General features: G+C 41.9%; 1 protein-coding gene across 1 annotated transcript; it reads left to right on the top strand.

Annotated features, from left to right (window-relative positions):
* Window positions 1-13,843: 13,843 nt before the first annotated feature.
* LOC102780464 (E3 ubiquitin-protein ligase TRIM39-like) lies at window positions 13,844-15,475 on the top strand. Its single transcript, XM_006805566.2, has one exon. It carries the CDS (start codon window positions 13,844-13,846, stop codon window positions 15,473-15,475), a length of 1,632 nt encoding a protein of 543 aa, XP_006805629.2.
* Window positions 15,476-15,913: the final 438 nt, after the last annotated feature.

Below are 15,913 nucleotides of genomic sequence, written 5' to 3'. Positions count from 1 at the left end.
TGTAGCACTGTCTGGCTCCTTGCTGTCAGCACCTCCCTCATGGACACCTGTACAGTCGTTAACAGGCACAAAAAAACACCATTCTTGCAACAAATCCACGTCTTTAGCAGTCTTTTCTCTTCTTGTATCAAACATGAAGTAATAATGATTTCACAGCCTGACAGGTGGCACCTCGCTGTTGAATATCTTAGACAGGAGAGTAGACTGAAAAGCTCATAGCATTTTCTTCTTTCACAGGTTGTCAGCTTGGTGAGAAAAAGAAAGGTGGTTATGTAAACATAACTCTGTTAGTAACCATGGCACCTGGGAAATAACACTGTGTACAGAAAATATGCTCTGCGTGTGTGATATGTGATATTTTTCATTCTGAGCCAAAGCAGAACCTAAATATAAAAACATAGATGCTGCATACACATAACTGATCATAGTTCATGTTTCCGTTAAATAGACTCAAATGAAAGGAAAACACATGTTGTATATGAAGGCGTCAATTACTTTGCAGCTACTATGAGGATATTAAATACTATGAGGAGTACTTCACTGCATTTCTACTGACATTTCTGCTAAAACAATATGTTTTGCCAGTGTAGTGGGTCAGACAAAACCTTTAAGTTAAAACTTTAACTTTATTGTGTTGTTTTACTGCCAAACTTGTTGTTTGGAAGTAAATTAATTCCAAAGAACAAGAAATACTTGAAATAATTACTTGAAAAGTAAGTACTTGAAAAGATTATCCATGTAATTATTAAATAAACAGCTAAGTTTAGCATTTCATGCAAGGCACACAGCTCTGGCTGTGAGCACAGAAACCCAACCCACCTGTTGTTTAAATCTTCTGTTTCTGAGGAAAGTTGGCTTAAGTCAGCAATTAATTCCTCAGGCAAAACTCACCCACAGTTTGCATGGGAGACGCTAACTTGTTGGCACACTCTCCAAGCTGTAGTGAAATTTGTAAAAGTGTGACAAAAACAGAAATCGAGCATGTTCGCCTTCAAAGTAAAGCTTGCGCCTTACCATTACAACCAAAACATTTCAAAAGGTACAAGCTTTATTTTGAAGGTTCCCTATTTCTGGTTGATGCCACACTTTTCACAGTTTCAGTACCAATTGGGCGTTAATTAGCGAGTATCTGCAGACAATTCATTGTCTTGCATGCATTCTGCTGGTGGTTGCGGTAATCTGCTGGTGACCAAAGGAATCACAAAGAAGTTTTCTGTGCACCACTTGTTTGGAACCAATTTCATCCAAGCAACTGCCAGCATCCTCCAGCAACCACTGGTCATCTGGCCAGAATATACCATATATTTTCTCAAGACTATGCTTGCCAGATCATTCCCAAATGATCTCTAGGCATTTGTTGCTAAGTCCTAGCTTTACATGCATCTTATATGCATGTCTTTGCACTTTGTAAGGAAGTGTCAGTTAACTGCAGGTTTCCCCAATCTTATAAAAAGTACATTTGCATAATGATTGAAACTAACACTGCTGAAGGAACAATGTACTGGGAGGTCAGTTCCTTGATCATTAATATGCAAATTCTCTGAAAACGCTACATCCAGATGAACGGAATCAACTTTTGAGCATTTACTTACCTGGATGATTGAGCGTGCATCAAGACGTTTGTAAGGAAGCTGGAGCATCCAAAGGAAACTCGCAGAATGGCCACAGTGCTAACCCCTGCACCACTGTGCTGATCCAGTTTAAGTTTATATAATATGGATTCTTTTCAATGGTACATAATGAAGAGAATAAAAAGTTCAGACCTGTAAAGTAGACCACCTGCAGTTCTTTCAAACTTCCCAGGAGTGAGTGTTTAAAAGACAGGTCATGAAAGAACACTTTGATATTTTCACCACCCCGCTGAGAATTCCTTAAAAAGATCGATACCACTCTAGAAAAAAAGAAAGACAGGGTATGTTAGCATAAAAAGCATAATGGAGTAGCCTGGCCCTATTACCACATTAGTGAACATTTACATTGTACAAAATGCCAGTATGTGATTTTGTCCCCACAGCATTTTTAGTCATTTTTAGTGTTTGTGTTAGTGTGTGAGTTATACACAGAAGACTCAGTGTTTTAAATAGTGAGTTTAAAGGTGCTAGCAGGAAAAAGCCAAGCTAGCTGTTCCTAGCTAGCTCCGTTTATTATGCTAAGATAAGCTAACACATCAGTGAACATTTACATTGTACAGAATGCCAGTATGTGATTTTGTCCCCACAGCATTTCTTAGCTGATGACAAACAGTCATTTTTAGTGTTTGTGTCAGTGTGTGAGTTATACACAGAAGACTCAGTGTTTGAAATAGTGAGTTTAAAGGTGCTAGCAGGTGTACTGTTGATCTATGGAAAAAGCCAAGCTAGCTGTTCCTAGCTAGCTCCGTTTATTATGCTAAGATAAGCTAAGATAATTACCTTAAAGATCCATCTCTTTGTGTTTAGATGGGAGAGCAATCTTTTCATCTAACTTACTGCAAGAAATGTAATCACGTTGTTTTTTACAAAAGGAACTTAAATATTGCTAGCCTAACAATGTTTGACACCAAACTAAACACACAGATAGACGCACCGATACTTAATGACAACATGCTGTGTAATGTCTGGACAGCAGTGACAGATGTAGCTTAGAAATTTCCTTTTAGGGTCAGCCTAAACTTTATATGAGCATATGCAGACGATAACATACATCATGTATTCCTGTATTTATAGCAACACAGTTGGCCCCTAAATTGGTCCAAAATGTGAGCATGCAAGAAAGGACTTTGTCTGGGTCGGGACAGAGCGTAACCAAGCCGAGCCGAGACCAACCAGGGTATCCGATAAGGTGGCGAGGAGTCAGCATATTGTCAGCCACACAGACAGGCAGGCTGGCAACCAGAGGAGGCTGCGCTTCAAAATCTCTGAGTCATCGCCTGGCCTCCTTTGATTGCCACCCCATACACACACACACACACACACAGACACACACACTTCCAAACAGTACCACCACCTCCCCTCCTCCCGATCCCTCTCTGTTGTGTCAGCCATCAGTCTCACTGACAGCGCGTGCAGATAGAGCTGTTAGGAGTCAGGCAGCAGCCGTGCACATCAGCTAACGGGGAGAAGATTTCAGCGCGCATGAGTAGAGGAGGGGAACAGAGACAACTCTGACAGTTCAGGCAGTTCATTAGCAAGTGCAGAGTGGGCACGGGGTGAGAGGTTTGAAAGGGCACAGCAGGGATTTAACGGCAGCAAGCGTGTAGTGATCTTTATATCCTTGGTCATACGAGAGAACAGCACTCTGCAGAGAAAAGAAAGCCCAAAAGTACAGTGGAAAAATACTTGAAGCTGAATGGGAATCAGAATATTGGTGAAAAAGAGCAAGCTGACCTTTCTGTCATTAAGTAGTTCTCGACAGGTCTGGATTAAGAAATGATATGGGAGATACAAATCTGAGCAGATTCCACTTTTCTCACAGACTGGGGCAGGAACGATGTGCGAACCCACACAAAATATGTCAACAACTCAAACACAGACGAAATCACCAGCGACGTGAAAGCGATTGGTCTATTTATAGCAGCATGCTCCATTAATGCAGCCACTGACTGCCAGCCAGGAGAAAGACGAGATAAAGACAAAGGAAGTGTTTACTCGGGCTGAGATTCCCCCTGTGAGAGAGTCAGACTTATATTTGTATAAGGCAAAAACCTCCAGCTTACATACTTTTTATCACAGGAAATTACACATATTCTAGTTGTCAAAAGGAATGTTGCAGACGATGACAAAGCATTTGATTTCATTGCTGTGTGACATTATGTTGCATTATGGGAATTGTCGGAGCCAGTGTTTTGGGGGAGAAAAAAGAAATTCAGGATATCGTGATCTCTAATGATTTGATTTCTGACACTATATTTACTCCAATGAGCTTCATTCCAAATGTGTTTGCAAACAGTAGCAAAGTAATGTTTCTTTTCACTCATCACAGTCACATGTTTAATATTAGACAAACGAGTAAATGATGTTTTCAAACACTATCCAAATCTGCCCGGCGCTGTGTGAAAAAGCAAGTGAGCATCTGTGTCTGTATGCATTCTCCAGCATCCTCAGAGGTTAAAATTCACCAGTCAGGCAAAATCCCGTCCCGGTTGTGGACATGCAGATCAGGTATAACACACCGTCCAAGGCCTCTGCTAAAATGCTGGAGCAGTGAAACCCAATCTGAGCAAACTGTGCAGCGTTGATGATCTCTGCCTTTACGCCAACATTAGGTCAGCTTTTGTTCTTATGCAAAGCTAAACGATGGAAACCTGAGAAAGGAGCCAGGAGTCTATTAATGAATTAGAGAGGATGACGATGTATGCAAAGATTTTGTCTTCGGTGATGTTTCTGTTTCAGCACAGGAATGACAGATGTAGTTCACGACACAATAACTATGGATTCCCTGTCGAAATGGAAGTAAAATGATAAAAAAGATGGCCGTTTGGCAGTGCTAGCAGCATTGATCTAGGACTGATTAAATTCTAATAACTTGGGCATCCCTTCACTTTTTAACCATCACAACCAACAGGTCAATGCTGAACGTTTAGAGACCGATTACTTGATGGATTAGCACAGAATTAAATTCATTTTTACGCACTAATGCCCAACACCATGGAGTTGGTGATGGGTTATAAATTGACTTCAGCTTTTTAAAGAAGTACATTGACCGGTTCCTGTGTCGCTGAATAGAATAGAATAGCCTTTATTGTCATTGTACAAAGTACAACGAAATTGGAGTGCCACTCCCTTGGTGCAAAATGCAATAATAAATATAAATGTAAAATATAAAAAGTACAATAAAACAACCGAAGTACTCAGACAATAATAAGTACGATATATACAGGATAGCAGCATAATATAATGATAGTATGAATAATGTAGTGACAATGGCAAGTATGGTATAGTATGACCCAGTGTTTTCGGTTCAGTCACGTTCAGTTTATTTCTCACTCGTTCACATTTCCTGTTTTGCTGTTCCAGCTGCTTCCATGTGTCATTAGTCAGATTAAGTTCAGCTGTTCACTCACTGATCTCTAAACACCAATCACTCTGTGTATTTAAGTTCCTCGGTTTCATCAGTTCATTGTCTCGTCATTGATGTTGTTGTTGCCGTCGTCTCTCCTGCGTGCGTGCTCTCAGCTCATTGTGTCATTATAATAAATTAAATAATGTTACATTGAAGTGTAATGAATGAATGATAATCAAATACTGTAATGTAGGTAAGTGATTTATTTATATAGCACATTTCAGGGAGAACAGTCACAGTGTTTTGCATTATAAAATAAGATTTTAAGCAATTAATCTTACATATGAATCTGCGTAATATCTATATCATTCTTTGCCATTTCTCACCAGAAATTTACTGTGTGTACTATTTCCATCATCTGCTATTTTGCAGACAAACTCTTTTTGTGAGCAGCGTCATGTTTTGCAGCTTCACAGCAGCTGGTGTGTGTTCATCAGCAGCCGTGTGCCAAGCAGAAACGTCTGAGTAACTTATTAGCCCGACAGCTTTCTCAGCCAGTCAGTCCAACACTTTCAGGAGGATAAACATCGTCTGCGCTTTGGAGCAGACGGTCCTCAGGTGATGCATATGTTTCGCCAAACATTGTACAGTGTTGCCAAATGTCAAAGAATACATTGCATTTTGCAGGTTTAACAAACCTTTTTATTAGGTGGTGTGAGCTTAGTATGTTTTTTTATGCTGCATAAAGTAAGAAATCCCAGGAAGGGTTTTGCTCGAGAGTATACTTTGTGTTCAGGGAGGGAGAGGAGAGACGGAGAGGAAGGCAGCTGTACTTACAGGGGTTCCCCAAAGCAATTCCTCTTTCTAAAAATAGCTGCAGCTCTGCCAACCTGGACAAGAGGGGGAAAATCATTATCCGAAGCATGCATTCAAATGAGAGAGAGAGGGACAGAGGCAGGACCTGAACTCATTTGTCAAAGAAAAATGTATATATAATATTAATCTACAAAAAGTTCTACAAAAATGACTTTCAAATATACATATATATTCAAATATATATGTATATTTGGAATGTAATGTCACATTTTCTTATCTTTGCTCCAGATGTTTCAGGAGGAGATGTGAAAGCTGGATGGAGCATACAGAGGTGGTGTTATGGACAGCACTGCCTCTAGTTGCCTAGGTCACTCAGTAATGTATTCATCTGTGTGCTGTCAAGCCACGCAGGGTAAAGAAAAAAAAGAAAGAAGGAAAAAATCATAATAAAACGACGACTAAATGCTCCACTAATCCGGCGGTGAATGAGAGCGGCTCGCTGCAGCAGTTCTTTTATGCTCTGTCGACAGCACAGGGGGATCAACACAACGCTGAGCCAGCACCCATCGCAACCTCACCAACCCCGCTGCACTGCAAACACTGCAGATTACCTCATTTTATGTCTGTTAACCCATTTAAGCCTACTGACTAGTACAGCTGCCAACGTGGGCAGAGGGGTGATGGAAAACACCCTCTGGCGGCCATGCTTGATGTCTCCCACCGCTCACCGCTTTTATTTTAGCCGTTTACACTGACTGACTGTGAGCTGTGATACAGATCTTGTTCCAGAATGACACGAGAAAGCTGCATAAAGACAACAACTACAACTTTTTAATATGATTATTTGTGGTGTTCTTGTATTTTGAATTCTTAGTTAACTCATGAGCTTTGAGTTTCTGTTGGTTCTAGTATTATTTTGAATTGTGCTTCTATTAGGCTTCTGCTCTTACTATTATATTTTTGAAATACAGTATTGGGGCAAAGACGTCTTGCTCTTGATTCCACAGCACTCCAGTCGCTTACCAGCTACTAAGCTTCTTTTCATTTCTAATTTGCACTGATACTATTTGCCGAACAGGTGTTTAGAGAGTTTCTACCTCCGTGCTTGACTGTGTTGTACTGTGTCATTCTCAGTATTTTTCTTCCTCCAAGGAGGAGTTGCTGACATCAAAGACCTCAAATTTAGTTTCATTTGACCAACAGATCAACGCCTTCCCCGAATCATTAAATGCTTACTGTCAAACTTAAGATGGGCTTGTAGATGTGTCTTTTTGAGCATTGCGGTGAAATGTGTTACCGATGTGGTTCCATCTGCCATCAGATCATTAACCATTTCCTCCTGTGTAGTTCTCATGATCTTTCTCACCTCACGAGAGAAGATCTTGCATGTTGCTCCACACCAAGAGCAACTGATTTCTAAATAATTGTCCCAGCAGTTGTGACCTTCTCACCAATAATCTTGCTTGGTCATGTAGCCCATTCTGGCTACAGGTCTACAGTCTTGTCCCTGTTGTCCATGGACAGCTCTTTGGTCCTGTGGTGTGGAGAGTCTACAGTGGAAGAAATTGATTCTGTGGACAGGTGTGATTTAAATACATACCTGGCTGAGATCAGGGATGTCTGTAATTGATTGACGGGTTGATTGTAATCAGTAGTTCTTTCTAGGTTAAAATACTTAATGAGATGCAAATCAATATCTGACTTTTATGCAATGTGTTTTTTCAAGATTGTTGGACCCCAGTATGACCCCAGTTACCCTGTCCTGGGCAGGGTGAACTGCTCCCTTGCTGTTCTACTCATTGGGGTATTCTTTGTCTGTTCCCTCACTCAGGGCCAGTTTGCCATGGGAAACCCTACACGAGACAACGTAACCCATGGAATTCCTGGGACAAGAAAACCCCTTCACCAGGATAAGGAAGCGAATTGCAGAGGGGATTGAGTCGGGCATCTCACAAGGATGCCTCCTGGGTGAGGTTTTCTGGGCATGTCCCACCGGGAGGAGGCGCCAGGGCAGACCCTGGACACATGATTATGTCTCTCGGCTCTTCTGGAAATGACTTAGTGTTCCCCAAACTGGAGGAGGTGGCTCGGGAGAGGGAGGTCTGGCCTTCTGTTCTCTTAGGCTGCTGCCCCCGCGACCCGGCCCCGGAAAAGCTGAAGAAGATGGATGGATGGATTTCTTTGTAAGTAAGAAAACTTACACGTTCATTACAGGATCAATTAATTCTTTTCCCCACTGTACATATTTTAACAGCATCAGTGGTTTTCTAATCTCAATCCAGCATGTGTACCTGACCTGTTTCACAGCACTTAGCAATGCAAAATATTACTGTTGAGTCACTCTCAGCAACATCAGTCTGACAGCCAGTTGCAATGAAAATGCCAAAGGGGAGGATTCTGTGCAAAGGACAAGTGTGATGACTACACAAAGGCAGATTGCATAATGATAAAACAAACACAAGTTGTTTCCATTATTATTTATCACCTCCCCCTCTTTCCACTTTGTTCTTTTCCTGCTTCTGATATCACTTTACTATTTAATCACTCCTTTTTTTGTCCTTTTGTCCTACTCCACCTCTCACTCTCAAACAGGGCTTTTAATGGCAGGGCAAAATTGCCAAAGCATCATAATGCAGGTGCTTTTCAGACTCTTTATGCCCTCCTTCCTTTCCGATTACTCCTTCTGTCAGGTCATTTGTTCTTTCCTTACTTTCTCTTTGTTGCTTTTACCCCTCATCTCCTTTAAACGATTATTTTTACCGCTGTCCTCCTTGCTTCTTTTCCGCCTGCAATCATCACCTGCCCTTTCTTATTCCCTCCTCTCTTATTCCTCTGAGCCTCCAAGGAAAGCACCCAGTTGCCAGAATGATGTATCCTAGCAACAGTGACATCCCACCCATTCAGCATCAAGATGAGCCGAAATTAATTTTTGGATGAAGAGGGAAGAGATTGTGATTGGACAGAGTGGAAAGGAGAGTAGAGGAGGGGGTTGAAGGGATCAGCTTTTAATGTCAGTACCCCATCTTTAATCTTAGCATTCAACAGCACTGCATGGGTGGCAGCTTTCCTCAGATGCTTTCGTTAAACCTAGTCCATGGATCCCTTGTTCAGTATTTTGCATAAGACAGTAACCACTAAGCAAAGAAATAATTACCTCAGAAGCATAATACCCAAAGATACTTTTTGTTTGTTTGTTTTTGCGGGAACAGGAACTCCTGCTGGCAAATAAACAACTCTTTCCAAAGATCTGAAAAGAAATTCTCACTAGCTTGAATGAGCATTAAAAATGTCCCCTGGTTGGGAAGAAAACAGAAAGGCTGTGCTAATAGATAAAGACTGAAAGCAGTGGTGGTTCCTTACTCTTTCTGGATAATGTAGTCCAGATGTCTAGAACAAAGAACTCTCCTTAAAATATACAGTATATCAAACTTAACACAACATAAACATGAGCAGCAGAACTTTAGTTCGTGGTGAAGGAGAGCTTTCCTTGTTTTCCCATATAAAAATAGAGTTGGTAGGATCCAAAGACCACTACGATGCTTATTCTCTTTTTTATTTCAATTGGTAGACCCATAAAGGACACGTAAATGTATTTTGATACAGATATTGATATTATCCAAAAAAAGCAGGGTCTGCCTCACAAAGCACTGGATCATCAGTGTCTGGTGTGAGTTAGTTATAACCGTCTATCTGCTCTCAGACATGGGCTTTTGGGTCCTGTTGAGAACTTTGAAAGCAAGAAAAGTAAGAAGCACATCCCATTTTTGCTTTGAAAGATGAGGTAAAGAAGAAAACCGTTAAAATTCAGTAGAAAAAGAGAAGAGAAGAGAAGAGGGGAGAAGGAGAGGAGAAGAGAAGAAGAGGAGGAGTGGAGAGGAGAGAAGAGAGGAGAGGAGAGGAGAGTGTCCTGGAGTTTAGCCACTTCCTAGAATATATAAACACAGTGTGCAGAAGGTAAATTTTTAAGGTAACTTGTAAATGGACTGTTACTTATATAATGCCTTTTTGCTCTAACAGAGCATGCAAAGTGCTTTTCCCCACTAGCCTCATACAACCAAACACACACATTTATGCAGGTGCTTGTTTCTACCCCTCAGCCACCTGTCTAACATTTGTGCTCAGATTCACACTCCGACTCTGGGTTTAGTGTCTTGCCCAAGGATACTACGGCATGCAGCTAGAAGACTCAATCCACTGACCGGGGTCAGAAGGTAAAACAGGCTGACACTGGCTGTTTTGTTTTGTAAAAAACATAACTCCTCTAATTATCTCTGCCAATAACAACACATACAGTGGGGCAAAAAAGTATTTAGTCAGCCACCGATTGTGCAAGTTCCCCCACTTAAAATGATGACAGAGGTCAGTAATTTGCACCAGAGGTACACTTCAACTGTGAGAGACAGAATGTGAAAAAAAAATCCATGAATTCACATGGTAGGATTTGTAAAGAATTTATTCGTAAATCAGGGTGGAAAATAAGTATTTGGTCAATAACAAAAATACAACTCAATACTTTGTAACATAACCTTTGTTGGCAATAACAGAGGTCAAACGTTTACTATAGGTCTTTACCAGGTTTGCACACACAGTAGCTGGTATTTTGGCCCATTCCTCCATGCAGATCTTCTCAAGAGCAGTGATGTTTTGGGGCTGTCGCCGAGCAACACGGACTTTCAACTCCCGCCACAGATTTTCTATGGGGTTGAGGTCTGGAGACTGGCTAGGCCACTCCAGGACTTTCAAATGCTTCTTACGGAGCCACTCCTTTGTTGCCCGGGCGGTGTGTTTTGGATCATTGTCATGTTGGAAGACCCAGCCTCGTTTCATCTTCAAAGTTCTCACTGATGGAAGGAGGTTTTGGCTCAAAATCTCACGATACTTGGCCCCATTCATTCTGTCCTTAACACGGATCAGTCGTCCGGTCCCCTTGGCAGAAAAACAGCCCCATAGCATGATGTTTCCACCCCCATGCTTCACAGTAGGTATGGTGTTCTTGGGATGCAACTCAGTATTCTTCTTCCTCCAAACACGACGAGTTGAGTTTATACCAAAAAGTTCTACTTTGGTTTCATCTGACCACATGACATTCTCCCAATCCTCTGCTGTATCATCCATGTGCTCTCTGGCAAACTTCAGACGGGCCTGGACATGCACTGGCTTCAGCAGCGGAACACGTCTGGCACTGCGGGATTTGATTCCCTGCCGTTGTAGTGTGTTATTGATGGTGACCTTTGTTACTTTGGTCCCAGCTCTCTGCAGGTCATTCACCAGGTCCCCCCGTGTGGTTCTGGGATCTTTGCTCACCGTTCTCATGATCATTTTGACCCCACGGGATGAGATCTTGCGTGGAGCCCCAGATCGAGGGAGATTATCAGTGGTCTTGTATGTCTTCCATTTTCTGATGATTGCTCCCACAGTTGATTTTTTCACACCAAGCTGCTTGCCTATTGTAGATTCACTCTTCCCAGTCTGGTGCAGGTCTACAATTCTTTTCCTGGTGTCCTTCGAAAGCTCTTTGGTCTTGGCCATGGCGGAGTTTGGAGTCTGACTGGTTGAGGCTGTGGACAGGTGTCTTTTATACAGATGATGAGGTCAAATAGGTGCCATTCATACAGGTAACGAGTGGGGGACAGAAAAGCTTCTTACAGAAGACGTTACAGGTCTGTGAGAGCCAGGGATTTTCCTTGTTTGAGGTGACCAAATACTTATTTTCCACCCTGATTTACGAATAAATTCTTTACAAATCCTACCATGTGAATTCATGGATTTTTTTTCACATTCTGTCTCTCACAGTTGAAGTGTACCTCTGGTGCAAATTACTGACCTCTGTCATCATTTTAAGTGGGGGAACTTGCACAATCGGTGGCTGACTAAATACTTTTTTGCCCCACTGTAGCTGGCTAATGTGTCGATCTCTTGAAGGACAGATCAAGATGCCAGAAATTATTACTTTGATAGTTTTCAATATAAGTTGATCAAATACACCAAGAGGAGAGCCTTATTATGTAAAAAGTGAAGATACTGGTCGTGGTCGTATTGTATCATTATATCAAGAAGCCTGTAGCTTTGTTCCACAATTGATATTAGCAACAGGAAGTTAGCATGATGCTAGTAAAGCTTGTACTAAAGCCTCTGTTTTTAAAAGGGTGCGTCTGTTTTGCATATGTTAACAGGGAGATTTGGCTGGACAGCTGAAGATTGAAGGCAGGAGGAGGAGCTGAGACACTGAAATGCCAAAGCCATGAATGATGAAAGAGCTAAAGATCAGGGAAACAGCACAGATTCCATCTTCAGCTTAATATAGGTTTATATATAATATAAATTGTAGAACTTATCTCAACCAGGGTTTGTTTTTTTTGTTTCATTGCCTGATTTTGACCTAAAAACATTTGATTGTTTGGTTGCTTCATTTATTTTCTCGTTCTCTGTATTCTTGTCTTTTGGGTAAGAAGACTCAAAATCTACAGCTAGGAGTGAGAAACTCCTGGTGCTGGTAGCAGGGCTGTTATGTAATTCATCTGAAATAATATTATTCACATTGTGTCAAAGAACACTATGTCTTTAAAATGATGACAGTTTACCTGCAGTGAGAGGCGGAGCTACAAAGAAGGAAACATGAGAACATGACTGAAGGAAAAATGAAAGTAAACACAAGACTCATCTGAGCCCAGGGTGAGGCTGATCCTTACAACTCTCTGAAAAACTTCCAGTAAAGCGTCGCTGACACAACTAAATCTTCGACACGTACGCGCAAGTAGAGATTTTTTTTACAACAACAACAACAATCTTTATTTATAGAGCACATTTAAAAACCAAACCAAAGTGCTTAACATATGAGACAGAGAAGTAACACGAGTATTATAATGCCTTAGCAAAGTATCAAATATCCTCACAGGTCAATGCCACTAATACACAGGGGTAATATAAAATGCATATCAAAATAGAAACATAATAAAAGCACAAGCCATAAAAATATGTATAAGAAAAAATAGAATATGTCTAAAAGTCAGGTGCGAGCATTAACAAGCAGGAAAGGCAAGATTAAACAAATAGGTTTTTAACCGTGATTTAAAAGATTGGATGGAATCAGGCGCCCGGATCACAATCGGAAGGTTATTCCACAACTCTGGTGCAGCCAGGGCAAACGCCCGGTCACCTCTAGACTTCAGTCGAGATCTAGGCTGCACCAAGAGTAACTGAGTAGATGATCTTAATGCTCTGGCAGGAACATACGATTTAAGGAGTTCCTTAAGGTAGCTCGGTGCTGTGTTGTTGGTAATTTTAAACGTAAGCAGCAGTATTTTAAATTGGATGCGGTAAGCATCCAAGAGCCTTGAGGTCACAAAGGCGTGGATGAGCTTTTCCAGGTCCTTATGCGGAACATACTGCCTAGCCTTAGAGATGAGACGGAGTTGGTAGAAACTAACTAACCACCACTATCTAACCACAGCAGACACTTGTTTATCGAGTTTGAATGAGCTGTCAAGCAACACGCCCAGATTGCTAACAGTGTCAGAAAGGGAGCTGGTAAGGGAACCAAAGGCATCACAAAGTTGGCCACGAGGAACGTTGCTGCCAAATACCACAATTTCAGTTTTCTTATCATTTAGGATAAGAGAGTTTGCTAGGAGCCATTCTTTGACCTCACGCATGCACTCTTGGAAACAGTGCAAGGACAAAGCAAGATCATCATTTAGTTCAAAGTAGATCTGTATATCGTCAGCATAGCAGTGGAAAGCGGTGCGGTATTTCTCAAAGATTGCACTTAGAGGGAGCATATACAGTGAGAAAAGAATAGGGCCTAACACAGTCCAGTTAATCCACAGTTAATCCAAAGAGCTGTTTAAACAGCCAGCGTTCACACATATTCAGCATATTACAAGATGTGAATCTGTCTCCTGAAGAGTTTTGCTTTCATTCTTAATTCAAAGATTTCAACTCATAGAATTCTTTGAAAATGATTCAACAAAATGTTGGTGCATACTTTAAAATGTTTTAAATTTACTGCTGCCAGTCACACTTTCACTTTTGCTCTCAGTGTGACACCATGGCAACCAGCTGTCTGTCTGAAGATCAGTTCCTGTGCTCCGTCTGTCTGGAGGTCTTCACTGATCCGGTCACTATCCCGTGTGGACACAACTTCTGCAAGAACTGCATCACAGAAAACTGGAATATCAGTCTCTGCTGTCAGTGTCCACTGTGTGTTAAGGTTTTCCACAGCAGACCAGAGCTGTGCGTCAACACCTGCTTATCTGAGATGGTGGATATGTTCAAACAGTCCACCGTAAAGAAGAACGGCAGCGCAGAGGAACAGCAAGCCGAATCAGGAGACGTTTCATGTGAGGTGTGCAGTGAAACCAAGATGAAGGCTGTGAAGTCCTGCCTGCAGTGTCTGACTTCCTACTGTAAGACTCACCTGGAGCCTCATCACAGAGTAACAGGCCTGAAAAGGCATCAGCTGATTGATCCTGTAAAGAACCTTGAAGACAGGATGTGTAAGGAGCATAACAGACCTTTAGAGCTCTTCTGCAAGACTGACCGGATGCCAGTGTGTGAATTTTGCAAGCAGTGCAATCACAAGGGGCATCTCATCATTTCTCTGAAAACAGAATATGAGCAAAAGAAGGCCGAAGTGGAAGCAAGAGAGGGTAAAATCCATCAGATGATCAGAGAAAGACAAAAGAAAATAAGCAACTTCAGAGAAGTGTTAACGTGCAGCAAGGAAGCTGCAGAGAGAGAGAAAACAGCAAGTGAGCAAATATTTGACAGTCTGATCAAGTGTGTAGAAGAAAGTCGGAATCAGCTCGATGGTGTGATCGAAGGGATGCAGAAAACAACAGAGAGCCAGGCTCGAGGCTTCATCAAAGAGCTGGAGGAAGAAGTGTCTGAGCTGAGGATGAACATCTCTGAGCTGCAGCAGCTCTCACACACTGGAGACCACCTCCAGTTTCTCCAGAGTTTACCATCCCTGAACCCTGTTCCACCCACCAAAGACTGGACCGAGGTCACGGTTCACTCGTCATACGAGGGGACTGTGAGGAAAGCTGTCGCTCGGCTGGAGCAGACACTCAGTAAAGAGATGAAGAAGCTGCACGACGATGTGGAGCTGAAGAGGGTTCAGCAGTACGCAGTGGATGTGACTCTGGATCCCGACACAGCACATCCCAACCTCATCCTGTCCGACGATGGGAAACAAGTATCTGGTTGTAACAAAAGGCAGAATTTCCCCGAGACCCCCAAGAGATGCATTTATTATGCAAATGTTCTGGGAAAGCAGGGGTTTTCCTCAGGAAGATTTTACTATGAAGTTCAGGTCAATGAAAAAACTCAGTGGGATTTAGGAGTGGCCAACGAGTCAATAAACAGGAAAGAGAAAAAGCCTCTGTGCCCCAGGAACGGCTACTGGACCATTCGGCTGAGAAATGGAAATCAGTACAAAGCTGTTGTTGGCCCCTCAGTCCGTCTCAGTCTGAAAGCAGAACCACAGAAAGTGGGGGTGTTTGTGGACTACGAAGAGGGTCTGGTGTCTTTTTATGATGTAGGAGCAGCAGCTCTCATCTACTCCTTTACTGGCTGTAACTTCACCGAGAAACTCTACCCATTATTCAGTCCTTGTTTTGATGAAGGCGGTGCAAACTCCGCCCCTCTGATTATCTCTTCTGTTCTTCCCAAACATTAGACTCAGTATTTATTCCTTCTTAGACAAACTACTGGTCAAAATATGTTTGTATGGCAAAAGAAGTCTATGTGAATGAAATGACTGTGTGGTGGTGGGAGTGTTGTGTTTGCTTCAGTGGAGTGGGCAACTTTACATTCTGTGTGCCACCACAGAGAGCTTGATGAGGCCATTTGTTTTAAAGCTGAACTCTTAAGTTCTGTACTAACTTATTTGTTTTCATATATTTTTGTTCAATAAATTATTAAAATATACAATTTGCTTATCCTTGTCCGTATGCAGTATTTCAACTCAAAATGGGGAAAAGAAAAATCAACTCGTAGATCAGAAAATTGAAGACACGAGAAAAGAAAAGTGTCACGGTCCGTTGGAGTGTCTGGAGGTTTTCCATCTGTGGCTGCGGGTCCTCCCCTTTTGGATGGGACCTCCCCTTTTGGATGG

Source organism: Neolamprologus brichardi, chromosome 17, assembly GCF_056152115.1.
Source record: "Neolamprologus brichardi isolate AB-2024 chromosome 17, ASM5615211v1, whole genome shotgun sequence".
NCBI classification, from domain to species: domain Eukaryota; kingdom Metazoa; phylum Chordata; class Actinopteri; order Cichliformes; family Cichlidae; genus Neolamprologus; species Neolamprologus brichardi.
The sequence above is the reverse complement of the archived record's forward strand: the minus strand, read 5'-3'. Positions and strand labels throughout refer to the sequence as shown.

Coding starts and splice junctions, on each gene's coding strand:
- LOC102780464 (XM_006805566.2), top strand. CDS start 13,844: ATGGCAACCAGCTGTCTGTCTGAAGATCAGTTCCTGTGCTCCGTCTGT.